The sequence below is a fragment of the Schistocerca americana genome, chromosome 5 (genome assembly GCF_021461395.2).
Source record: "Schistocerca americana isolate TAMUIC-IGC-003095 chromosome 5, iqSchAmer2.1, whole genome shotgun sequence".
Classification (NCBI taxonomy): Eukaryota; Metazoa; Arthropoda; class Insecta; order Orthoptera; family Acrididae; genus Schistocerca; species Schistocerca americana.
In genome coordinates this window covers 341,119,715-341,146,840 of record NC_060123.1, presented here as the reverse complement: position 1 = coordinate 341,146,840, position 27,126 = coordinate 341,119,715, and the positions used below count along the sequence as shown (strand labels likewise).

Genomic DNA, 27,126 nt, shown 5'->3' with positions numbered 1-27,126 from the left:
ACATTGTGATGAATGGCTTAATTCTATCCCCACCACGATTGGCCGTCTTTGTAAATAGTGCGTAGATCATGTATTTACAACCCATTTCCGAGGTCAAAATCGCTGAGGCAAGCCAGTGTGCTAACTCAGATCATTGCGTACTCAATTCCGATAGTGGCCATTACTGTGATTTTCATCACCAGTTTATAGCGGAAAATAAGAGGAAAGATGGTAATATTTATATTTCGCATCATCAGATTATCCGCAAATATCATGCGATGAAATTTAAACCTGTACACAGTGTCTCGACTAGTGAGGTTATGTGGCTTCTTAATAATGAACTGTCGTTAGAGTATGAGTTTTAAGCTCAGATACCATCTTGATGCTGTTTGGTAGGAGTAGGCAGTTTATTGGCACGGATTGTCACCCTTCCCTTCTTTTTTGTTTCCGTACTTACTAGCAATAATATAAGTACAATAATACACAGCAAGAGCACTCATCAGAGTCAATCCTACTTCGTCTTCACATACATCACGCACAAAACTGTCTAAAAAAATCAGAGCTTCATCTCAATACTTCAATACATCCTACGAACACCCAGGAAATCAGGAGAAAATCTTCAGTTCCGAACGACCGGCTAGGCAAATGTTTTGATTACAAAAAGATCACGTATTGCACAATTTCGCTTCTACACAAACTGCCACACTCTCTTCTACTAATTAACTGTACAAAGTTCCGTATTGTCATTTTCGCTTGTTACTTACGCCATACGTTCTTTATGTTTTCATTGAGCATAACTGGTGAGAAAGCAGCCTACCTGCTCCATTTGTATCTTTATCAAGTCTTCCTCAATTTCAGTCAGTTCAGTTACAAGCGAAAGTTACAAGTTTGTTGCATTTCGACTGCTGCTCTTTACTCTTGTTATGAAAGTTTGCTTCAATATTCCTATTGATTTTTCAGCATACATGCTAAGCGAAAGTCGATGTGAATTTTCCTGCACATATTTTAACATGAGCCTGCTTTTCCTGATTTTCTGTGTTACTCTCCCTTGTTCGTCTAAACAATATATCGTAAATTACCCGACTAGCTCTATTATTTATTATCATTCTCCGCAGCATGTTTAACACTTTCCTCTGTCGCATATTGTCAGGTCCTTTAACGTCCGCCCCCGGTAGCTGAATGGCCAGCGTGACGGATTGTCAATCCTCTGGGCCCGGGTTTGATTCCCGGCTGGGTCGGGGAATTTTCATCGCCCAGGGACTGGGTTTCGTGCTCTCCTTATCATCATCCTATCATCTTCATCGACTGCAGGTGGCCTAAGTGGTGTCAAATTGAAAGACCGGCACCCGGCAACCGGCCTGCCCGACTGGGGGCCCTAGCCATACGATTAAATGCTTTAAAGATATGTTAGCATCTGTTACTGTCGGTGGATGATTGTATGCTGCCTCACACAGTTCATTAATGAGGAAATCTACAGCTGTGCGACAATGTATACGTGACAGCTAAATTACAATTCCGGTTACCCACGTGTTTTCTGATCGGTGGTGTGTGGGTATTATACCGGACTCATATTCGGAAAGAGCGGCATTTAAATCCCCTATTGCTCATCCTGAATTAGATTTCCTGTGATCTTTCTTTCAGCGAGATCATTCCACATCTCTTGCAACGTCAAAGTCAATTGGGCATTCAACACCATCATCAGTGTTGTACCCAGAGGGTGTCCCGTTATCTCGTATCTCCTCTTTCGTCTCAATCTTCTCCCACAAACTAGTTCTTCCAGAGCATCTGATAGCGAGCACTCCTGCCTCAACGAATGTCCCATCCGTTTCTTCTTCCTTTCTCTTTATAAACTGCAACAGTCTTCTCCTATCCCCAATCGTATTTACTCTTTTCAGCTAGCTTATCCTCTCCTTCTCCACCTCATCCGCATCTCACATGCTAGCCTTTTTTCACGTTCTCTTATCAATGTCCTTGTTCCTGATCCATAGAGTGCAATACTCAGGATAAGGAGTTGTCAAACCTTCTCCTCAGATCTGTCTCTAGTCTGTCACATAATCTCCTCTTTATGTTGAACGCCTCCTTCGTTACAGCATTGCGAGTCTTTAGCTCCTGATGATGGTTCAAATGGCTCTGAGCACTATGGGACTTAACGCCTGAGGTCATCAGTCCCCTAGAACTTAGAACTATTTATTTATTTACATGTCAAGTTCCGTAGGACCAAATTGAGGAGCAAATCTCCAAGATCATGGAACGTGTCAGTACATGAACTTACAACATGAAAGTAATAACAGATAAAAATAAATGTTCATGAACCTGAAAGAAAATCAGTCCATAAGTTTAAGCAAACGCTATCAGCAATACAATGAGAATCATCTTAATTTTTCAAGGAACTCCTCGACGAAATAGAAGGAGTGACCCATGAGAAAACTCTTCAGTTTCGATTTGAAAGCGCGTGGATTACTGCTAAGATTTTTGAATTCGAGTGGCAGCTTGTTGAAAATGGATGCAGCAGTATACTGCACACCTTTTTGCACAAGAGTTAAGGAAGTCCGATCCAAATGGAGGTTTGATTTCTGTCGAGTATTAACCGAGTGAAAGCTGCTTATTGTTGGAAATAAACTAATATTGGTAACAAGAAACGACAATAAGGAATATACATATTGAGAGGCCAATGTCAAAATACCCAGACTCGTGAACAGAGGTCGACAAGAGGTTCGTGAACTCACACCACTTATTGCCCGAACCGCCCGTTTCTGAGCCAAAAAGTTCCTTCTAGAATGGGAAGAGTTACCCCAAAACGTAATACCATACGACATAAGTGAATGAAAATAAGCAAAGTAGACTAATTTACGTGTCGAAGCATCATTCACTTTCGATACCGTTCGAATAGTGAACCTAACTAACCTAAGGACATTACACACATCCATGCCCGAGGCAGGATTCGAACCTGCGACCGTTGCGGCTCCTGATGACATCTCAAGTCTTCAGTGATGGCACTTCCAAGATATTTAAATGCTTTTATGTGGCTAACAGTAACTTGTCCTATCTTAATATTTGCCATTCTCCTTCCTGCGCCGATCATCATGTTCTTTGTCTTTGCTGTATTGATTCCTACACCACATTCCACACGAGATTCATCCAGATTTTTTAGCATTATGTTTACAGTTCTTCCACTTTCTACTACGGGTACCACATCCTCAGCAAATTTTATATGTTCTATTCCCTTCCTACCAAAACATACCTCTCTTTTCCCATCTGAGCCTTTCGTAATAATCGATACAAGGTATAAGTTGATCAAATAAGGTGGGAGGCAACAACCTTGTCTAACGCTCTTTGCACTAGCGGCAACGGTCTCTTTACACTTTATTTTTACCTTCTTAGGATTTCGCAAAGGTTGCTTTACATTAACCTTTCGAAATTTTATATTTGGCGACAAGTGCCCCGAAAGCGTCTGCTCTGTGTATTGTTCCGCATTATTCCTAGTTTCACTGCTGCTTTTGAACATATTTTGACTTCTGCCGCCCACCTAGTTGCCTATGAGACTGACTCTAGTGTTATTCCATCTTTCCTGGATAACCACCGAGCGAGGTGGCGCAGTGGTTAGACACTGGACTCGCATTCGGGAGGACGACGGTTCAATCCCGCGTCCGGCCATCCTGATTTAGGTTTTCCGTGATTTCCCTAAATCGCTCCAGGCAAATGCCGGGATGGTTTCTTTCAAAGGGCACGGCCGACTTCCTTCCCCTCATCCCTAATCCGATGAGACCGATGACCTCGCTGTCTGGTCTCCTTCCCCAAACCAACCAACCAACTTTCCTGGATAGTTCCACTCTAAGCCACACCACCGCGGCAAACACGGACTTATTTGTATTTATGCCTCTCAATTTGCCCTGACACAGCCGCCGTATGCATTGACCCCATAAAACATTCGGTGTCCGTACACAGTTCAACATTCCGGTTAAACAGCAGAGATTTTAACTTGTGTCTTGTCTCACATTTAAGTAAATGTCCTCAATGCGTGGTACTTACAATGATTCTCCTGTTCCAACTGCTTTTCATGTATATCGACCTGCATTATGATAATCAGATGACAACGGTAACAAATATGAAATGCGAGAAAGGCCTCGTGGAGCGGCAGCAGTGTCCAGCAACAGAGTGCAATTTCCGGTCGTACAATTAAGTCATTGTTGTGGTTCCCTCAATCTGTGCGTTCGGCAGGTGCCCCGATTGCTATCGGCCGCGGCAGAGTAGCAGCGGCGGTAATTGCCCGCTGTAAGCCGGCGCCTACAAGTCGGCCCCAACCTCCACCCCCCTCCCCCCATCGCCACCCCTCCCCTCCCCCTCTTCCGTAGTGCCGGACACTCGGGAAACGCGCAGGCCGCGCTGATGAGCTGGGGACGCCAGCCGCGATGAATTCTTTATGGCAGCCGAGCCATTAAATTGAGCCCTAATGGCCAGCGAGCAGCGCGCGTGAGAAAAATCTACGCCAGTGCGCGGTGACACGCGCGTGTGTGGCTGCGTGTACGGGGGTCCGCTCTGATCGCGTCGCGTCTCAGTAGAACTTCCGGACAGCAGCCTAGGTTGACGTGGCTTCTGCTGTACAGAATGCTCCACTGGCTTCCGTAATCCACGATGACACAGAAATACCCATAACTGAAAATATAAGTCTCGAACGTGTTGCAAGGAAGACATACTGTTGGCCAGACACACAAAAAATACAGTTGCTTTTCGCCATTGTATGCAATCTGGTCATAAGTATTCGGACACCCGTATGTAGTGGGGATATGACCACTAGATGTCACAAGAGGTCCACCTGCCAATGTTATTTGAAGCGGGGAGTGTTGTGTTTTCAGTAGAGAAGCAGTAACAGCAGAATCGATCGATCAGGAAAGCTCAGTGACTTCGACCACGGACTAGTCAGCTGATGTCACCTGATTAACAAACCCATCACGAACATTTCAAACCTTCTAAAGCTGCCAAAATCGACTGCTGGCGGTGTGATAGTAAAGTGGGAAAGCGAAAGAACGACCACAGCTCACCAAGACAAGGCAGACATCTTGTCCTGACGGACGGGGACCGCTGATCATTGCGGAGGGTGGTTGTAAAAAACCGCATCAAATCAGCGGAAGTAATCACTCGTGAGTTCCAAATGCTACCAGTGGTCTAGCTAGCTCAGTGACTGTGCGTAGGATGTTAAGAAGAATGTGGTACAGAGCTCCAGCAGCTTCTCACAAGCCACACATTTCTGTAGACAGTGCTAACCGAAGCTTGAGCTGGTCCAAAGAGCGACGTCAGTGGGCAGGGGATGGCTGGAAACGCAGTCAAGCGCTTCTCCGTGCCATTACTGGGCGGTACATGTGCTCGTGTTTGGTACATACTTTATAACGTGGGCAGCCACAGCCACTGAAATTCATGGTAAGCTTAACTTAACCGCAAACGCTGTTAATTGAAGTTGTATTAAAACGGCCCTTTTCGCAACGTTAGAGTAGCAATTTCAGGTGATAAGCAGTATCAGATTAACAGACGGAGACGTCACCAAAGATCGTAGTCACAGAATCCAACCCCATGAAGAGGGGAAATAGTAAAAAATAATGACCGGAAAGCCGGCCGGAGTGGCCGTGCGGTTCTAGGCGCTTACAGTCTGGAGCCGAGCGACCGCTCCGGTCGCAGGTTCGAATCCTGCCTCGGGAATGGATGTGTGTGATGTCCTTAGGTTAGTTAGGTTTAATTAGTTCTAAGTTCTAGGCGACTGATGACCTCAGAAGTTAAGTCGCATAGTGCTCAGAGCCCAATGACCGGAAGAGCATTTGGGGTGAATGGTGTAGGGGATGAGAAACAACAGTCGGAAACCGAAAATGAACGTATCGGGTAGTTGGAGACCCCATTTGAAATGACAACCCTATAGTTGAAACTTCCTGGCAGATTAAAATTGTGTGCCGGACCGAGACTCAAACTCGGAATCTTTGCCTTTCGCGGGCAAGTGCTCTACCAACTGAGCTACCCAAGCAGAAGTAAGGCTGTGAGGACGGGCCGTGAGTCGTGCTTGGGTATCTCAGTTGGTAGAGCACTTGCCCGCGAAAGGCAAAGGTCCCGAGTTCGAGTCTCGGTCCGGCACACAGTTTTAATCTGTCAGGAACTCTCATATCAGCGCACACTCCGCTGCAGAGTGAAAATCTCATTCTGGAACTCTATAGTTGATTGTCGTGAGGGTAAAACACTGGGGGCGGCCAGCTTTACCAGCTACAGTGTTGCCATTAGAAATGGGTTCCCTACTATTTGCTATGTTCATTCTCGGTTCCGACAAGTTTATTTTTGTGCTTCATCCCCTGTAAAATTCGCCCCAATGCTCGTCCGGTTATTTGTTACTTCCTGTCTTCATGGGGTTCGATTATGTGTCTGTGATCGTTGGGCGGCGTCTTTGTCTGCTAATCTATCTAACAATACTTACCGTCTGAAGATGATGCTTTAGCGCAGCGAAACTGGTCGTGTGAACAAATCATCAATTAACAGCTGTTCGCGCTTTTGTTCACGTTCAGTTTACCACGTTTGATAGTAATGGTTAACAGTGCTTGTGAGATGTCACCCATCTGATTACGATTTCAGAATACTCTGGAAGATGGTCTCTTAATATTCAAACTGGTAAAAAGTAATACAGCGGTGTGCAACCACGCTTTCTCGACAAGTTTTACGTACTTTGAATCACCGATTCCTCAAAATAATGAGAATTTTTTGTGTTTCTGGTTTCTGTTCCTTGTGGCTTTGCAATGACTGGAAATGAAACACTGAAAGAAGGAGGCGATCTTAAGGGAAAGTTGTGAGGAGAATTCGAGGAAAAAGAAGTGCATTCGTGAAGGAATCACTAGTCTAACAAATTCTATTTACTTCTCCCGTGTTCAGAGTCTTTATGAAGCAGACCTAAGCGCAGACGCGATGTTACAGTTGACAAGGGTAAGCACAGCTCATACAGAAGTCCAGCAGAGATTCGAGCCGTTTTTACAACGAAACCTTATGACAAACCTAGACAATGGATATTCGAAGTAGACTCTATACGCGAATGAAGTAGGATACTGAGTGGCTAAGACTGGTACAGAATAATCTCCGCTATACAGTAAACACGAGCTTGTGGACTATGTGTTTAGCCACTAGCGGACATATGTATTGAAACCGAATAGCCAGCTCAAGTACTGTATATAAAATCCTCTCAGCAGCCGCACTGAGCAGCACTGATGGAGACCTAAGACGATGTTCTGTTCAGTTAATGCTTTTACCAGTAATGTTGTATCCCGGGTTTCTGAGCAACACCATCACCTCCTCCGACGTCTGCCTCGTGCAAGTCGCTCGTATCCCCAGGCGAAAATTCCAACAATAGTAATCTGTTCCCACAAATTACATTTTCCTGGAGGCAGATGATCTCAACTTAATCCTCGATAAGGATAGAAGCTGAAGTAACGAATTAAAAATTGGGGTAAGGCTGGGACTTGAACCGACGTCTTCTGCTTACTTTTTCTCTATTTCATTTTGTTCTCTATTGTTCATTCAATTTAGGTTCTCCATTGATCTGTGCACTCAGTTTTTTGTTACAGAGGGTAGTTAACCCTCTCGAATACGCTGAGCTACCGTGCCTGCACTTATTAGACAGATGTGCTAATCACTACACCAGTGAGGTGTTGTGGCGTATTCACCTGCGCGGAATACCCTAGTCCAATGCCGTCCCTAACACAAACTTCAGTTCACACCTCAGCTTCTATTCTCATCGAAGATAAGGTTGAGACTCAGTATGTCTTCAGGAAAATGTGATTCTATCAGATGAATAGATCACCTATGGTTGAGATACGCAGAGGATTCCCCCATTACGTACAGAGTTGAGGTGCTATTCCAATATCAGAGAACCTCAGCAATACTGACGATTTAAGTAGGGGAAACTCGGCTGACGGCCTAAGGTAGCCTGTGCAGATGTCTGGGCTCAAATGGCTCCGAGCACTATGGGACTTAACTGCTGTGGTCATCAGTCCCCTAGAACTTAGAACTGCTTAAACCTAACTAACCTAAGGACATCACACAACACCCAGTCATCACGAGGCAGAGAAAATCCCTGACCCCGCCGGGAATCGAACCCGGGAACCCGGGCGCGGGAAGCGAGAACGCTACCGCACGACCACGAGCTGCGGACGCAGATGTCTGGGATACAATGCCACAGTGTTGTAGTGGGCAGGAGACCCGGGTTCAAGTCCCGGCCTAGCCACAAATTTTAATTCAGTACTTAACCTTCTATTTTTATCGAAGAACTTTGAAGAAAGTTACCCAGACTAAATTCTGTTTTAGGAGATACTTACACATCTTTGATATTTAAGGCACAATTCTTGTTGTATCTGAATTAAAAATAATCTCTAATTGGTCACTCGGGCGTTTGCAATACTCGACAAATATTGCCATAAGAGCACTTGAATCATCCGTAATGAGATAACGAGCTTTATTCTTCCACAGAATGTTCCATTTGCATCACAGAATAAAAGCGCCAAGAAAAATAGCTAAGCGAAAGTCTGATCAAGAAAAACAGAAGCGAGGTACACTTGGAGGTGTCGTTAAGGGCGCAGTAATTACAAACTTGCTCCCGATTACGGCGCATCGTCGGCCGCCTGCCTACAGCTACAGCTATTACGTGAGCAGGGCAGCCATGGCCTTCGGACAGGGCCGGTAATTATCAAGTGTAATGGTAATGTTCTCCAACAGCGTCACCAAAACGCGTTTGTTCGCCACCTGTCCTCGAGATAATTCTCCCAGTACGTTTAACAGTGAAGAGCGTTCAACGCCTGTTGGGAAAGAAAGGCGTTTTAAGCGCCATTAATAGTCAATGAGCTGTCCTTTATGGAGTACGTAGGATTTCGAGCGTTCATGAAATAATCTCAATCTATAAAGGGCTATTTAAGAGTCAGTAATTACATCTGCGCCACGGGCCAGAAGCGACCATCAGCGTAATGCATAGGACGACACGCAGTCAGTAGCGGACACCTGGAAGCCACTCCGGGCATGTACTCAAAGGCCATTTGCATGATGTGAACACCTAAACGCATAAACTACGCAGCTGAAGCTTCTGGTTATAGTTTTTCATCTTAAGAAATGTTACCTGACCGATATCAAATTAATCATTATTCGAGATTCCTCGCCTAATCGCCTCGATGAGCAACTGGTTAAAACATCCGACTCGTATTCGAGGAGTGGTCTTCAGATCTCCGTCTGGCCTCTGTTTTAAGATTTACGTGATTTCCCTAATCGCTATGCGCAAAAGCCTAACAACTCCTCGATTAGGACGGAGCAGGAAATCAGCCTGACGATTTACGTAGAACCCAGCCAGGAATTCGCCTCAAGGGATTTCCTAACAAGGCCAAAGAATCCTTTGTCAGGCCAAGGTGAAACCAGTTTTGTGGCATCCTCAAAAGATAAGAATAAAGTAAAAAAGAATGGTTGCCCCTTAATGTCCAGTTGACTTGGAGGTAATTAGAAAGTGTGGAAGTAATCTTTGATGGTGTAGAAGTAATCTCTGATGGAGTGGAAGTGATCTTGGTATATACCTGCATTAATCTGCGAGCATTACAGAAATCATAATTCAGGATGACCCAATGGGTATATGAGCTCTATTTCCGAGTATGAGTGCAGCGTGTTTACCTGCGTGACACCCCTCGCAAAACAAGTGTAATCGAAAGTAAACTATATCTAACACATATTCAGGGGATAGGCAAAATAATGTGAACACCTGTACTTACTTGGGAATGGTTTACTAATAAGGGGTTGGACCCCCATTTGCCTGTAACACAGCTGCGATAATTCTTGGAATACTGGCATATAGCGATTGTATAGTCTCCAGTGGAATGTTATACCCTGTAGTGACGAGGGAGGCGGAAATCCGCTCCGGAGTCTGTGCTCCAATACTGCCCACAGAGGCTCGATAATATTAGTCTGGGGACTGTGCTGGCCAGGGAAGACGCTGCAGGTCAGTTCATTCTCCTCGTACCACGATTGTACTGTCCTGGCTGTGTCAATGTGTTCATTATCGTCCTGAAATATGGCATCATTGTTGGGGAACAGCATTTGAATCACGGAGTGCACCTGATCACCTAAAATATTCAAATAATCGTTGACTGTAAAACGGCCTTTGAGAGTAATGATTAAACCAGCAGAATTCCATGCTTAACCGTTGGAATCAAGCAGTCAGGACAGTAGGCTTCTTTTGGCCGTTCTCCAGACGTTAACCCGGCGCGATGTTGGAAATAACGAAAACGTTTACTCGCCGGACCATATGACGTGTTTCCACTGATCAGCCTTCCGAGATTTATGCTCCTGACACCATGTTTTACATTTCTTTGCGTTGGTTGTCGTCACTAATGGTTTGGGTATAGCAGCTCGTTCACGAATATTCCTTTTATAAAGTTCTCAGCGGACAGTGTCGATAGCAACGGGGTTTCAAAGACATCTATTGAGCTCTGCAGTCACTTTAACCGCCATTGTTTTGTGTCAGCGTATGACAACCTCTGTCATTTAGTTTTGATTTGCACCCACTATTACGCTTACAAGATGACGTCTTTCCATGTTTTGTATACACTGTCATGACTATTGAAACAGTTGCTCTTGAAACATTCAGTAAGCAGGCTGTCTTGGTTACAGATGCTCCAGCTGATCAGGCCCCCACAATCTGCACTCTTTGGGAGTCTGTGAGGTGTTTCATTACACGTCGACCTCGGCCTCTGAATGCAAATACGAAGTGTGCACTACTCGTAAACAACCTGCACTGTTGCCTAGTCGGTACTGAACCGTACAGTCCAGCGCGACATGTGCCTTACCTGCGTTGATGACGGTTAAACACAACCATCCCATTACTCCCACTGTTCACATTATTTTGCCTATCCCCTGTATAGGGTATCAAGCAGAACGACTTCCTCAGTATTACAGAATCCTTGCCCAATCCAACATACGTTCAGCCTGTAAGGATCTCGTCGTAGATAGGATGTTTAACAGCCTTTCATTCCATTCCCCTTCTCTCTGAAAAACCATCCCAAATAAATCGTATTATAGGAAGGTATAAACAATGCGGATACTGAGAGACAATTGTAGGGAGTGTGTAGAGAGTGTACACCGTTAGGGAAACGTAGTCTTGCAACAACAGTGCTCGTCTCCATACGAAACGAAAAACCACGGCTACCATCGCTGAAATGGGTTTCCCGGTACTGCCACATCCACCATATTCTCCTGACTTGGCCCCTTCTGAGTATCACCTATTCGCGGTATGAAGAGACCTCTGTGTGGACATCATTTCTCAGACTTCCAGGAATTGTGAGCAGGTGTCCTGCGGTGGGGACGACACACTCCGAAGAGGTGGTTCGAAGAGAAGTCAAGTGGGCCAAGTCAGGAGAATAGGACGGCCTTGGCAGTACCTCGAACTCCATTTCAGTGATGGTTTCCGACCCTTATGTGAACGAGCGTTGTCATGTTACAAGAGCACATTTTCGTGACGGTACACACTCTCCACAAACTCCCACTAATCGCCTGTGGATACCCGCATTGTTTACATCCTCCTTCCACAGAAATCACGTACTTCAGCGCTGACCTTGGTGATGACACTCCATGTTGTCCACTCACGTAATGAAACCAGTCGGTAAAATGGGCTGTACTACACAGTGACTACACTTCTAGTGACTGCCCAGCCACCAGCGGTTAGACCAAAGTATTACATACTGGGTGGTTAGAATTAAAGTGCAGATGTTCACAGGGATCCAGTGTGGGCTGTAATTATTGTATGGCAGCGAAACTTAGCCTGCAAAAAAAATTAGTTCTAAATTTGGCAACCAGGTGCATATCTGGAGCTGTAAATGTAAGAAAGATGGTTAGAATTTTTCCATACGTAATGGATTAGGAACGGGACGTGGGCGGAAAAGGTAAAACAAAAGGGAAAGGCAAATTGTTGATTTTATTATTAACTACCGCTTACACAATTTGTTCCGATGGAACTGAGCAACGGATTTCTGTACATTCACCTTCAGCCCAAGAAGAGATAGAACGTATCCTTGATAAATCCCCAGAGCCAAAAATCACATGGATTCAGATCAAGTGATCTTGCAGGCCATGCATCTGGAAAACGTCTGGAGATAAGACGCTCGTGGAAGGTTGTTAAGCAGGTCTTTCATTCGGCGAGCGACATGAAGTGTTGCCCCACCTTGCATGAAAACAGTGGTTTCCACACAGTTGTGCGCTTCCAGAGCAGAAAACACATATCACTACTGGAAGGTATCGATAACCTGCAGACGTCACAGTACACCTCACAGACTCTCTGGGTGTATTCTCTTCAGAGAAGAACGGACCGAGAATGAACGTGCTTGTGAATCCGCACCACACAGACACATATAACCAGCGCAGTGGCTCTTCGTGCGCAAACACGCAGTTTAACAGTGCCCCAGTTAGCCAGTTCTGTGTATTCACTGCACCCTGTACAGTAAAATGTGCCATGTCACTCCATAGAATATTGCCTGGTCACTTGTCATCAACTTCGATCCGTGCCAGAAACCGAAGAGCAAATTCTGGACGTTACTGCGAGTCATGAAGTTTCAGTTGCTCTACCGTCTGGATCTTGTAGGGTACCAGTGTAATATAGAACGCGAAACTTTCCGTACTGTTGACCACGGGATGGACAGTCCTCGTACCACTACACGAGCATTAGCACCGCCTGGGGCACGTGCTACGTGGTCAGTTGCAGCAACAGCAACCTCGCCAATAACTTCCACTGGAATACGACGCCTTCCTCTTCCAGGGGCCACACCACGCTCACCCATGTTTTCTCATTTCATTATATCTTATTCGAACCATTTAATGATGACGGGTTCCCCCTCAGACCTTTCAGTCGGCGATACTCAATATAGCACCGTAATTGCTGCCGTTCACACGTAACAGTTTCTCTGACGGTGCACGGTCTCTCTCCTCGATAGCCATACTGTTCACTCACTTTATGGCTTGTCAAATAACAGCGTGGATGTCGTACCGTCATACAAACAGTTTATAGCGCCAGATTTGCAGAACTGGAGGTAATGTTCTTCCAGCGCAAATCGTTTCCGTATTAACGCATTGGAATACCACCTAAGTTTCGCAGCTATATGATAATTATAGCCCATGCTGGCCCTCCTTGAGTAGCTGCGTTTTAAGTGCAACCACCGGTTACTTGCAACACCTAATGTTGGGTCAAATAGCGCACCGTGAGTGATGGGAAAATATAGAGCACAAAATAAATGGTTCAAATGGCTCTGAGCACTATGGGACTTAACTTCTGAGGCCATCAGTCACCTAGAACTTAGAACTACTTAAATATAACTAACCTAAGGACAACACACACATCCATGCCCGAGGCAGGATTCGAACCTGCGACCGTAGCGGTCGCGTGGTTCCAGACTGTAGCGCCTAGAACCGCTCGGCCACTCCAGCCGGCATAGAGCACAAATCAAAATCAAACGCCCCTCGTGTTACGCGTGAGGAGAAAAAAAAATAATCTCGTTTCGAGGGATACTTTTTCATTTCCTTCCTTTTCTTGCTGAAAGCTCTCGGTGTATCATAATTAATACTGAAAACTGAAACAGGTATACATTAAGAGAAGCAAAAACATTCCGGTAACATGGGTTAGTAAAAGAGCTGTTTGCAAAGAAATTGTGATTACGTGTCGCCACTGATTGCTCTGTGAAACATTGTCCTGCTTAGTGCAAATGTATTTTAAATGAAACTTTTCGAATAAGTCTGTACGTAATTGCATTCTAAGACGGCGAGTTCCTTCGGGATGAAGAAAAACCTCCAACTTCCTGTCAAAGATATCATTCCAACCTGCACCTAAATCGGTTTAAGGAAAAAACTGAAAAGCTAAATCTCACACGGAGATTCGAACCGTGTTGCTTTCAAATGCGGGTCTTGTACCTTAAACGACTCTGCCGTCTCGGTCGATAATTTCATTCGAGGCCGCCTGGAACAGATTCGAGTGAGTGCTGCGTAATGAAGAAAATGGGTTTAAGTAAAGGAAGATTCCATTTTACTTCAATTTTGATGATGATTACGATCTCGTTTCCGAGTAACGGGACCTAACAAGAGCGACGCACACCCCGCCGTAGACGGGTTCTCACTTTCACGGTCTGGCAGTAGCGCGCCGCTAGAGTTTGCGCCCGCGTGCTGCCCTCACAACCAAAGTCCGCGTCACAAAGCAATCTTGGATAATTTGTTTTCTCTGCAAACATCGCCCAACGTAGCTTTCCGTGTTGTTCAAGAGTGCCGGCGCCAACAAAACCTTGCACTACTGCGTTGTGCCGCAGAACCCGCCACACACACATACACACCGGCTTTCTTTACGGCCCGGAAGGGGCCAGCTAGGGAGAGCAGTAATTCTGCCAAAGGTATCACGGGCCCGCGCTTGGTAGCCGGCCTGACAGCTGAGGCGCGGCAAAACAGGCAGCCCGTGCAGCGTCAACACGGCGCCCCGAAGCCGCCGCGCTGGCGGCGGGTAAATATTTGGGCCCCGCCTGGCGGCCACTGACGGCTTGGCTCGCCCCATTACGTTTATTGCGTCCTCTTATCGAAGTAATCAGTACTCACGCAATTGCTCGCGCCGGCGAATTAACAACTTGTTTCCTGCACGGGGCTGCAGGGTTTCTCGTGTCCCTCGAGAGATTTGTCGCAGCTACTAAAATGACTCGGAGGAACCGAATTCGTGTATATTTTATGTCTCCCAGTAAACAAGCTGTACCTCGGCGAAGCGAGGTGTTTGCCTGGGGGAACAACGGAACATTTTTCAACTACAAGGTTTGGACTAAGTTATATGAATCCATACCGTACTTAATATGGTGCTGCCATGGACGGCCTAAATTATTAAATACGAGTAAAAGGTTACCATTGTTCCAACCAGATAACAGATACCAGAAAACTATGAATTACTTAACAGGTTTCGCGCGAGCTGTAAAGAACATTGAAACTAGCCACATGCTTCGCATAACTGTAGCAACATTTTCCAAGAATTTTATGTGGTTAAAGAAATCAGTTTGCGTTCCGGAGAAATGTAATACGACATTGACCCTACGACTTATCTTGGGCGACAGGTCAAAGAGAGACAAACCTACGCTACAAACTATTTGTACATTGAGAGGAAGCTTTTGACACTGTTGACTGGACGGCACCCTTCAAAATTCTAAAGGTAGTACGGATATAGTACAGCTAGCGAAAGCTTATTTACAACTTGTACACACACCAGACTGCAGACATGGAAGTCGAAGAACGTAATACACAGGCAATAGTTGCGAATGAGATAGGTTTGAAGTTTATCGCCCACGTTGGTCAATCTATAAATTGAGGAAACAGTAACAAGCATGAGGGAGACATTTGGGAAAGGGGTTAATGAACAGGGAGAGGAACTAAATTTTTTCACGTTTCCCACTGACACTGTATATCTGTCAGAAATGCCAAAGGGCTTGGAATAGACACTGTCTAAGAAAGAGGTTAGACTCTGAACAACAACAATAATAAAATAAGCGAAATGGATTGCAGTTGCATTAAATAAGGAGTAACTGAGGGAGTTGCATTATAAAATGAGGCAGCAAAAGTAGTACCAGGTGAGTTTTAGTATTTGGGCAATAAGATAATGATGATGGCCGAAATAGAGAGGATATAAAAATCTGGCTGCAATAGCAGAAAAATTATTTCTAAATGAGGATAAATTTGTTAACATCGAATATAAATTTGTGTTAAAAATCTTTTTTGGATGTATTTGTCACAGTAGTCTTGTCGGGAAGTGTAATATGGATGATAGGCATATCGGGAAAGAAGGAAATGGAAGCTTCTGAATGTGCTGTTATAAAATAATGCTGAAGTTTAGATAGATCGATCAAATTAGGAGGCACTGAATCGAACTGAGGAAAAAAATTGTGGTTGAACTTGACTAAAAGAAGAAATAAGCTGATGGGGCACATCTACAACAACAACAAAATACCATTTTGAATTATTATTTATTTAAGATTCATTATATATTAGGAATACTGTATTCATGCAGGAGCAAAGGCCTTGCCACAGTGGATACACCGGTTCCCGTGAGATCACCGAAGTTAAGCACTGTCGGGCGTGGCCGGCGCTTGGATGGGTGACCATCCAGCCGCCATGCGCTGTTGCCAATTTTCGGGGTGCACTCAGCTTCGTGATGCCAATTGAGGAGCTACTCGACCGAATAGTAGCGGCTGAGGTGAAAGAAAACCATCATAACGACCGGGAGAGCGGTGTGTGACCACACGCCCCTCCTATCCGCATCCTCACCCGAGGATGACACGGCGGTCGGATGGTCCCGATGGGCCACTTGTGGCCTGAAGACGGAGTGATTTTTTTTATTCATGCAGGAAATATTATTTCACATTTGAAAACAATAATTCGCTATACTTTTGTACTTAAGCGAGAATTATGATCGCGTATTACATACTCGCCACCATAGCCGAGATTATAGCGCACACCTGTGCGGTGTCGCTTATGTCGGAGTTACGCCAGTTCGAGTCCTGATGGATGAAAATTTCACTGCCAGAGTTTGGCCGACAAGGGGAGGAAAGGGAGTGGTGTAAAGTTCCTGATGTTCATTCTTTACTCCAGCGTCCTGGGTTAAAAACCAAACCGGTCTGGAGTATCTCATGAAGTGTGGGCATGTGGCACTATTAATGGTGATACGTCCGTCGGCTGGGGATGTTAAGATCGGCAGCAACCTAGTGCCTTTCGAGAGAAATAGGCAGAAGGTCTGACCCTCCCCGTTATCTCATCATCATCATCATATAACATAAACATAACATTACATTACTCCCGCATTCATTACACTCACATACACTCTACAAATAAACATACAACATAACTTTCGCAAACCCGCAAGAAAAGGAGCAGAGGAAGAACACAGTTTCCTTTAGGCGGCTGAATCCTCCCCTTAGGATGGGATTTTCGAGCAACAATGCCACATGAAATTTATTTTAATTTACTACGTAGCCTACAAGGGAAACAGTTATCTTGCAAGCCACTGATGTTGCAAACGTTTTGAATATTAAGAACTACCGTTGCTTTCACATCACTTCTACTGAGTAGAATTCTTTGCTCAAGTTGTCGTTCTCCTTGTCCGCTTCATCGTCGAACGTGCACACACGCCCACAGTTCTTTTATGTTTACTTTGCATTTACTTACTGTATAGCATATACTCGTATATTTTCAATTATGTTGCGTCAAAGACGATATTTAGTCGGTGTTTGCACCTCACTGAACTAATATTCGTTTTGTAAATAAAAACCGCGTTTTTCTTGTTGCAATGTTTTTTTCCGTTTTCTTTTTTCCAGACGCGCTTCGCCTTTTTACTTTGAGGCATCTTCAACGGAATCTAAAATGATACAGATTTGTTTTGATATGCGATATTTGTAGATTGCAAAATATTTCATGCTTGTTTCCACGGAAATAAGTGATGCCTTACTGTTATTCGAGTTTTGGCTGGCATCTGTGCTTCCTCTCATCTGGTCACATGCTACCATTTCACCTACGAAACATAAGCACATAGGAAAGATCATAAAGTAAAAAGCATTAGCTAGGACTTCAAATCAATTTTCGGTTAAATCTCTACAACTAGCGTCAGACAAACAATAGTACTCCACTGCAATTAGCGCAAGGAACATGAAAGTTGTGAGGAAGAAAGTTCGTAATGTGAATATGTGCTTACGTTTCGTAAGTGAAACTACAGTGCGACCTAACTCAAATAGCACTAGTTTACGTAAAAAAAGAGACATGAACAAATACCGCATAGCAAAACAAATCTGTATCATTCTAGATTCAACTGAAGACGAGTAAGACGGCGTAACGCTTCTGCAAAAAGATAAAATACATTACAGCCAGAAAATGTGGTTGTTACTTACAATGCTAATATTTCCGTGCTTGGTGCGCGTGGTGGCTACGCTAACAGACTTGTCACTAAGCTAAATAAACTGATTTTTTGGAACACCCACACTCTTGCGCTGTTGAAACTATGAGATCCTTTGTCGAAAAGCGAGAGTGCGGCAGTAGCTGACCCTCGAGTCCTGCCGGCGTCGTTGCCCTCGCGTAATCTCGGACAGGCAGCGAATCTGGTTTGGAACGCGCGATGCGGGTGGGTAATGAGGCGCGAGCGTAGGCGCCGACACCTGGGGCCGGCGGCAGAGCTGAGCTGGCCTGGCCTGGGCGCGGACCTTGAGGCTCGCGCGGCGCGGCGCCCGCATGGCAGGGCGAGGGCCGCGGACAGACGGGACAGCTGCCGCGCCACCAGGGACCTCGACCTTACCACCTGCCGCCACCGCCGCCGCCGCCGCCGCAGCAACTGCAATCCCTGCCACTCCCTCGCCGCACACTCCCGGCTCATGGCTTGTGGCTGCGCTTAGGTTGTCACAACACGCCAGCTGCTTTTCTTATACGAGCATTACTGTCTAACTGTTGTTGTTCTCGTGGTGGTCTTCAAGTCCGAAGGCTGATTCGATGCATCTGTCCACGCTAATCTATCATGTGCACACCTCTTCATCTACAAATAACTACTGCAACCCACATCCTTTTGAACCTGCTTTCTGCGTTCACCTCTTCGTCTGCCTCCACAATTTTTACCCTCCACACTTTAGGAGACTACGGCATCCCTCAGCATTTAAGAAGGTAATTCATAGTCTGTACGCTGATAACAGCACCGAGATACGCGATGGTACAGCAACCAGGAGAATGACACAAGGAATCAACAAGGGTGTCCTTTATCGCCGCACAACTTAACTTATGAACTCAAAGTAAATAAAGATAATCGATGCGCCACAAGTAAATTATCTGAATGGGAAGAAAACGATAGATGCGGTGTACATATTATGTAGAATAAAGTGTACCTACTAAAGTTTTCTGTTTTTTAGTTCAGAATTCACATTTCTTGCAAAACCTCAAAAAGTGTTTGCAATTAAGTGCGCCATAATTTCTACATCTTAGTTTTATACAAACACACATATATTCTCCAAATTCCAGCTTCTTATCTATTTTTCTTGCGGCCTGTAAACATTAGGAATAATAGCGGCAATTGTGGAAACTACTTATAGATTTTTAATCAGACTATTTCATACGTCTACATCATTCTCCACTATTCTATGAGCCAATTATAAAAACTGTAGCACTATTTAATTTCTGTTTTACGCAGTTTGCGAAATGCTTAAGGCGCTCTCTGTTGGACTTTGAGGCTTAGAGTAGGGGAAGTCCCTCTCCCTCCCTCTAGCTCGTGGCTGTTACTATGCAGCAAACGTGCTTCCTTCCACACAGACGGTCTAGAGGCTATCGCCTTTAGTGGCGTCCTCACTACACACCCTTACGACTTTTACTCTGTCGCTATAACCACCTCCTATACAGAGAGGGACTTTCCACCAGTTATTCACTTCCTAACAGTACATTAGTACCTATCAATCCTTACGCATGAATTTTGTAGGTGCCCTTTTATGAATCTTAAAATGTCAGTTTTGTACCTTACATTGTTGTTTGTTGACACAGCTTGGATTTAAAGTTTATTATTTTTCAGAACCCTCGTCTCTACTTACTTCATTTACGGGCGCTAATAGCCCGGACGTTTGATGCTATCAGACAGTAATTATCATCATCCTATGCATGAATCAATAATTAGCACCAACACCTTCTCATACATATGATGAGGTGACAAAAGCATTGTCGGACCTCTTTTTGCCCTGCGTAGTGCAGCAACTCGACAAAGCATGGAATCAACAAGTCGTTGCAAGTCACCTGCAGGAACAATAAACAACGCTGCCTCTACAGCAGCTGCCCATAATTGCGAAAGTGTGGCTGGTGCAGTATTTTGTGCACGAACTCCCTTCTGGATTATATCCCGTAAAAGTTCGATGGGATTCACGTTAGGCGATCTGACTGGACAAATAATTCTTCCGAACTGTCCAGAATGTTCTTCAAACCAATCGCGAACAATTCTGACCCGGTGACATAGCGCATTGTCATCCATAAAAATTCCATCATTGTTTGGCAACATTAAGTGCATGAACGGCTGCAAATGGTCTCCAAGTAGCCGAACATAACCGTTTGCAGACAATGATCGATTCATTTGGACCAAAGGACTCAGTACATTCCATATAGACACAGCTCATATTGAGCCACCGTCATCCTGTACTGTGCTTTGTTGAAAACTTATTTCTGTGGCTATTTCGCTCAGTGTTGTTTGTCTGTTAGCACTGACAACGCTACCAAAAGCCGCTGCTCTCGGTCGTTAAGTGATGGCCATTGGCCACTGCGCTGTCAGTGGTGAGAGGTAATGCCCGAAATTTTGTATTCTCGGCGTACTCTTTACACTGTGGATCACGAAATATTGGATTCCCTCATGATTTCCGAATTCGAATGTCCCATGCCTCTAGCTTCAACTATCATTCTACTGTTAATTCGGGTCGTGCGGCCAAAATCACATCGAAAACCTTTTCACATGAATCACTTGAGTACAAATGACAGCCCCGCCAATACACAGCCTTAGTGAACGTGATTCTACTGCCATCTCTGTATGTACATGTCTCTGTGTACAGCACACACAAAAGTAATCCTCCCTTCCGTGAAATACGAAAAAAATATACACAAATTTGACAAGACGTTAATAATAAAACAGTAATATTAACGGCACAATGGGTCGATGTTACAAGTTCAACGACAACTGGATAGCATGTGGAGACAATTTGTTACAGTGAAGAGCCAAAAAAACTGTTACACCTGCCTAACATCGTATAGGGCCCGCGTGAGCACGTAGAAGTGCTGCAATACGACGTGGCAGGAACTCGACTAATGTCTGGAGTAGTGTTGGAGGGAACTGACACCATGAATCCTGCAGGGCTGTCTATAAATCTGAAAGAGTACGAGGGGGTGGAGATCTCTTCTGAACAGTACGTTGCAAGGCATCGCAGATACGCTCAATAATGTTCATGTCTGGGGATTCTGGTGTCCAGTGGATGTGATTAAACTCATAAGAATGTTCCTGTAGCCACTCTGTAGCAATTATGGACGTGTGGGGTGTCGCACTGTCCTGCTGGAATTGTCCGACTCCGTCGGAATGCACGATGAATGGATACAGGTGACCAGACAGGATGCTTATATACGTGTCAAGTGTCCGAGTCGTCTCTAGACGTATCAGGGGTCCCAGATCGCTCCAAGTACACACGGCCCACGCCGTTATAGAGCCTCCACCAGCTTGAACATTCCCCTGCAGAGTACATGGATTCGTGAAGGTGTCTCCATACCACAACACGTCTATCCGCTCGATACAATTTGAAGCGAGACTTGTCCGGCTAGGCAACATGTTTCCAGACATCACCAGTACAATGTCGGTGCTGACGGGCCCAGGAGAGGCGTAAATCTTTGTTGCATTTCTGCCACGTTGAACGATTGTCTTCAGTCGTCGTTGGTCCCGTTCTTGCAGACCATTTCCCAGCAGCAGCGGTGTCGGAGATTTGATATTTTACCGGGTAACTGATATTCACGGTACACTTACGAAATGATGGTACGGGAAAATCCTCACTTCATCGCTACCTCTGAGATGCTGTGTCCAATCGTCCTTGCGCCTACTATAACACCAAACTCATTCAAGCCTTGATAACCTGCCATTGAAGCAGCAGTAACCGATCTAACAACTGCGCCGCTGCAGAATATATTGGAGCATCTAGGATTGCCCAGTCTGAAAATAGAAGTTCAAGCCATGCGGCTACGCTTTCAATAATAAAAATTGACATTAAAACAATAGCTTTTTGGTAGTCTTGTTTTTTTCTTCTTTTAAATGATTTAAAAAGACATTGGCTGGATGATAATAATTTTTAATTTTTTTATTTTAATTATTTTATTTTTTTTATTTTTTAAATTATTTTAAATTTTTCCCATTCGCTCACACATTCACACGATATATACATTGTACTCACTCATACATATTACAGTTAACACATTCTCACACTCATTCATTCACCATTTTTTTATAAAATAAATAAATAAATAATAGATAAATAAACTGCGCCAGACGCTTGTTGTCTTTTATAGGCGTTGCCGACCGCAGCGCCGTGTTCTGCCTTTTTACATATCTCTGTATTTGATTACGCATGCCTGTACCAGTTTCTTTGGCGCTTCAGTGTATATTCAAATTTCACTCTTTCTTGCAAATCAGATATCCGGCTGCCCAGCAACCTCTTGAGGTGGCTGCCATGTCCTCGAGTTCTGTTACTTGCTCTTTCCTGCTTTCTTTGCGCTGCCGGCTGAAGAAGCCCCGCCACTGTAGTTTCTCACGGTGCTCGCCCGCCTCTGTTGCAGGGGAGAAGCCGCACAAGTGCGTCGTGTGCGGCAAGGCGTTCAGCCAATCGTCGAACCTCATCACGCACATGCGCAAGCACACCGGCTACAAGCCCTTCTCGTGCGGCCTGTGCGAGAAGGCGTTCCAGCGCAAGGTCGACCTCCGCCGGCACCGCGAGAGCCAGCACCCCAGCGCGCCGCTCACCTGAGGCCGCGGCGGCTGCCAGCCTCAGCTCGAGCTTTCGGTGCTGTCCTCGGTCACACGTCCAAGTGCAGAACTCTTATCGAACAGGATGGAGCCAGTACTCCCTCTTGACTCGGCAGCTACACCGATAACAATTCAGAGGTGGTCACACCCGTGACAGACGGCTCGGTCACATCAGAGACCTCCTGTGATAATGCACAAGCTGGCCATCACACCAAATAACTATGTTGCAAGAGCTGTATAGGCAGCTGGTGCAAAGAGGGAGAAGGAATTTTGTGGTGTAGCCATCATGAGTGACAACAGTGGGCATTTCCTTTCCTTTAATTTCATATTACCAGAACTAGTCTGTAAAGACAACTAATTTTGTGTTATCTCATATGTTTATGAGCTTTTGCTCTTGAAGTGTTTGGTCTGTGTCAGAATTGTTGAACACTCGTCACTGTTAGTGTATGTCCTACAGAAATGTTAAGATAAGAAGTGGTCGTCATTCGAGCCACACATGTCAAGCATTGAGTCAGACTTCCCGTCGGGCTTTCAGTTACCGGAAATCAGCGACATAATACGTTGAAGACTTAATAAATTTATAATATGAGGCTTCGAGAGTATGTCACTACACAAGGAAACGACATTATACAGAGCGAGTCGTGAATGAGGAAAAATATTGCATGGACAGCATGCTGCTAAGAACAACAAGTACAGAATCTTATTTTTGTTTCTCCTAGTGTTACTGTTTACATAACAAAGAAAGAAGTTAACCATTTAAGAAGATTCTTCACACCCTCAAGATATGAACAAATTATTCTTTCACGATGTGTCACATCACGCACCGAGGTTCTGATCTGTATCATCCAACGTTAGGAAGATGAGGGGAAACAAACTCGTTTCGTCGTACAGTACGATCAAACATGTGAAAACCTGTGAGCCATGCGTTGCCAGCAGTGGCAATAACTATTGTCTCGTGTCGCTTGAAGTTTCTGCTGTAAACGGAAAGAGCGGCAGACTACATTACAATCAAGTGTTGAAACACAAAAAAATTTAAAAATTCCCATCGTATATCGTGTGTTGAGAAGCATTATCATTTAACGACATAGGAGCACTAGAAAAAGACTGCTGTTAATAGCTCAGTGTGCGACTGAGTACGGAATATTTTTCTTCACTTGTGACGTAATCTGTGCAGTGCTTTATAAAAGTGCTCTGAGTGTGACGATAATGTTACAGCACATACGCCACTAAACTACACGTTCACGGGAACAAATCTCTCTTAATTTTCTCGATTCCGTTGAGGATGAGCTGCTGGATCTGCAACTGAAAAGTCTTGAAATGTGGAAATGTCTTTCTTTACAGCAGCTACTTCTTTTTCTGTTTTTTAGTGCACAACCCTTATCAATTTAAAGTGCATACGCTGATGTATATGTTCACTAAAACCGAAAGAGTACGTTGAAAACTCAACCACAGATAAGCTTCAGAGACACCTCCATTGGGATGTTGGGCGAATCATCTGCTCCTACAACGTACTTCAGCGTGATTTACCCTACTCTAAAAATAATGTCCAGGCTGGAAACAAATTCTTCTAATACAAAGATAGCAGCACAGCTTCACACACATTGTATTATGTCTCTGTAATATTCGAGCTGCAGTTAGTTTTTTTTTTTCATATAACTGTCATGAAAAAGAAATTTCTAATTATTCAAGGAAAAAATTAAATTTATCACTTTGCCACCTTTCACATTTTCAAGAACCATGTAAATAATATTGCAATATTACGTCCAACGATGTAGTCCCACATGGTACAGAGTTCCACCTCTAAAATACCCCAAAAACAACACAGTAGGCATTAAAAGAATACTGGCCATCTACAACGTCATTCTGTATTGAGATGATATGTTTCCGTAATTTATACATCAACTATCAACGCGAAAGGATGTTTCATCAAAACAGCATTACATTACAGTAAGGTGAAAACATTATATGGCACAGTCATTTCCACGTGGAGACAGTATCTCTACAACAACCTGGCCACTTTCTAACATTGCTTCATTGGGTCAATGGATATTTATTCTTGTACTGCTTCCGTGATTTTCATTAGATGCATATAGAACAAAATTAACATGTAAACCACGATAAACGTAGAACAACTCATAAAATTAAAACTATATACATAACGATAGAATCTAAGTCAAAATGACAAGAAGTTCTCTGAAGTGGTTGTAGGTTAATAAAATAATGTTCTTCCAACGTATAAAACTAGTAGCAGGTATCCGAAAAATATTTTATGGGCTCCGAGAAGTAAGTACGGGCGTGAACACCACTACTAAACAATGTTATTCGCTGAAATGATAGTACGACCTCAACAATAATGCTACTTAGGGATGGTTGGTAAATAGTTTGGTGAAGAAAGAGGAAAAATCGCCAAAGATGTCTCTTGTTGCTGTCTCTTTCCTAGTTAGCTGAAAGAGTCGGTTGTTTTTGTGGCCTTATTCTATACTGCAACTCAACCCAAAGATTTTTTGATGTTTTATACTTAATTAGGTTAGATTCATCGTTTGTGATGATCGCATCCGTCCACTGTATGACTTCCGTCCTGTAAAAAAAAAAAAGTGTAAACAATACCAAAGTATCTGGGCCACTCCATTGGGACCAAAAATAAAAATATGCGACGTTGATTAGTGTAGGCATAGCTTCTTAAAGCGTTGTAGCCGGATATCATTCAGCTGAAGCAATAACATAGCATAAAAATGCTATTCTAAAATATATTTCGTATATTTCCCCTCAGATCAGAATAGTCATTCGATGTACACACAATTATTTTAATATTGTGTGTCTTTTAGAACACTGTTTCAAACTAAAGCAGTTGCTCATTCCAAGAACTGTTCTTTATTGTTCTAGTTACATACATTTTATTTGTATGCTTTATGTTGGTTTTCTAATTCGACGAATGACAATGTATCTTCGTCACAGTTTGCTAGTTTGGGTCCTATATAATTGACTGCTATATAAGAATGTTATAAAAGAAAGAGGTTGATGAAAGTTACTAACTGATGGGCTTTGTAATTAAACGTGGTGCTCTTAGGAAGGCAGTTTGTCAGAGTGAAATATTCTTCCTAATTCTAGTCTTTAAATTGTGAATTGTTGATAAACGCAAAAGTGCTTAGTCATACCGACGTAAAACATTTAAAATGTTTCAAATGGTTGTCTGGCCGGACTGCTATGTGCCTGCCAGGTTTATAAATCATGTATACGATGCCCGCAAAACAATTATTCTATCTGGGAATGACATACCCAAGTTGACTCTCTTCTTTGTCTTTACTGAGCGAGTGCAAAATATATTTTATGTAAAAAGCGTTTTGTTCGAATAATGTACAGATGCACTGTATATAATACTACACAAGCACCTTTAATTGTAGGATGAGTACCTTCAGCATACCTCTGATGTAGGATTCGGGCTGAAGTTCCCATCTCGCTTGAAGACCTGCAGTTCTGATAGAATACTACACAAGCTTGATGGGAATTTCGGGCACTTCCATAGCTCAGCGTTTAAACACAGGTTGCAGCAATACAGATGCCATACGGCAATCGCAATTCAGTTCTCTTTTTTCATAAATAAAACCTGTCTCATGACTAATGTACCGTCCTACAAAAAAATTTACCATGTTCTTATGTTTAAGGAAAACCAAGTCATTGCTAAGACTTTCATAACAGCTAGCAACCAAAGAATCTTTGTATTTAGTTGTGGAATTCGGATTTACTTGTTTTTGGAAAATTTTTGTGTACAGTAGAATTTTTATTCATCATTCCTTACAAAATGAAGTACAGCGACAACTGATAATGTTTGCATATCTCTTATACAAGTTGTGATCAATAAAATTCCTATTTACAATAACTGTGTTCTTCAGTAGAAGATTTTTTCTCCATTTCCTCGTTGCTCCTTCCCTCCTTCTGTCCCACCATAACCAAACCAGCAACCTTGGAAGAAAAGGAAAATGAAAATCATGATAATAAGAGAACATGTTTGTACTCAGTGAATTACTGCAGCTAATTCTACAGAACTAGAAGGATTCCTTGTTAATGGGGTCAATAAAAGGAGCTTATTTAAAATTGTTCGCTCACGATGCATTAGCTTACGATAAACATAGTCAAGTACTATGTCATTCCCATCTTTGTTTATTACGTAATGGTATATAGCTCAGCACAGTTTATGTAAATCAGAGATAAACGTGCAAGCGACTGTACTTCAGTGGTATTGCGAACAGACTGAAGTTCACAGTTTATGCAGAATATGACTAACACCAGACATCGTTCCCAGACTGATCACTTATATCGGTGTTACTTGTAGAGAGGTATCATGGTTGAATTACTGTTAGGGAATTCTGAAGTCCTTGAATCTACGCCACACTTTATGTAGAAGTTCTCGTACATACAAAAAAAAGCCAAAAGTATTCATTTGTAATATAAGTTGTGTTCATTATATAGATAAAATAGAATGTGCTGTGAAATGTGACATGGAATGGAACAAAAGGAAAACGTCAGCAGTACAAAATCGTACAAACATACAGATACAATAAAACAGACTGTATAACTATATTCACAGAATCAAAAAGCGGATTCTG

At 43.7% G+C, this 27,126-nt stretch overlaps 1 protein-coding gene across 1 annotated transcript in view; it reads left to right on the top strand.

Moving 5' to 3' along the window:
- Positions 1–26,345, top strand: part of LOC124616364 (zinc finger protein GLI4-like) — a 105,348-nt gene extending 79,003 nt beyond the window's left edge. The window contains exon 5 of the mRNA XM_047144673.1: positions 22,336–26,345. Coding sequence (XP_047000629.1) covers positions 22,336–22,523 — 188 coding nt within the window. The 3' untranslated portion in view covers positions 22,524–26,345. The remainder of the gene's footprint in view (positions 1–22,335) is intronic.
- The last annotated feature ends 781 nt before the right edge of the window (positions 26,346–27,126 follow it).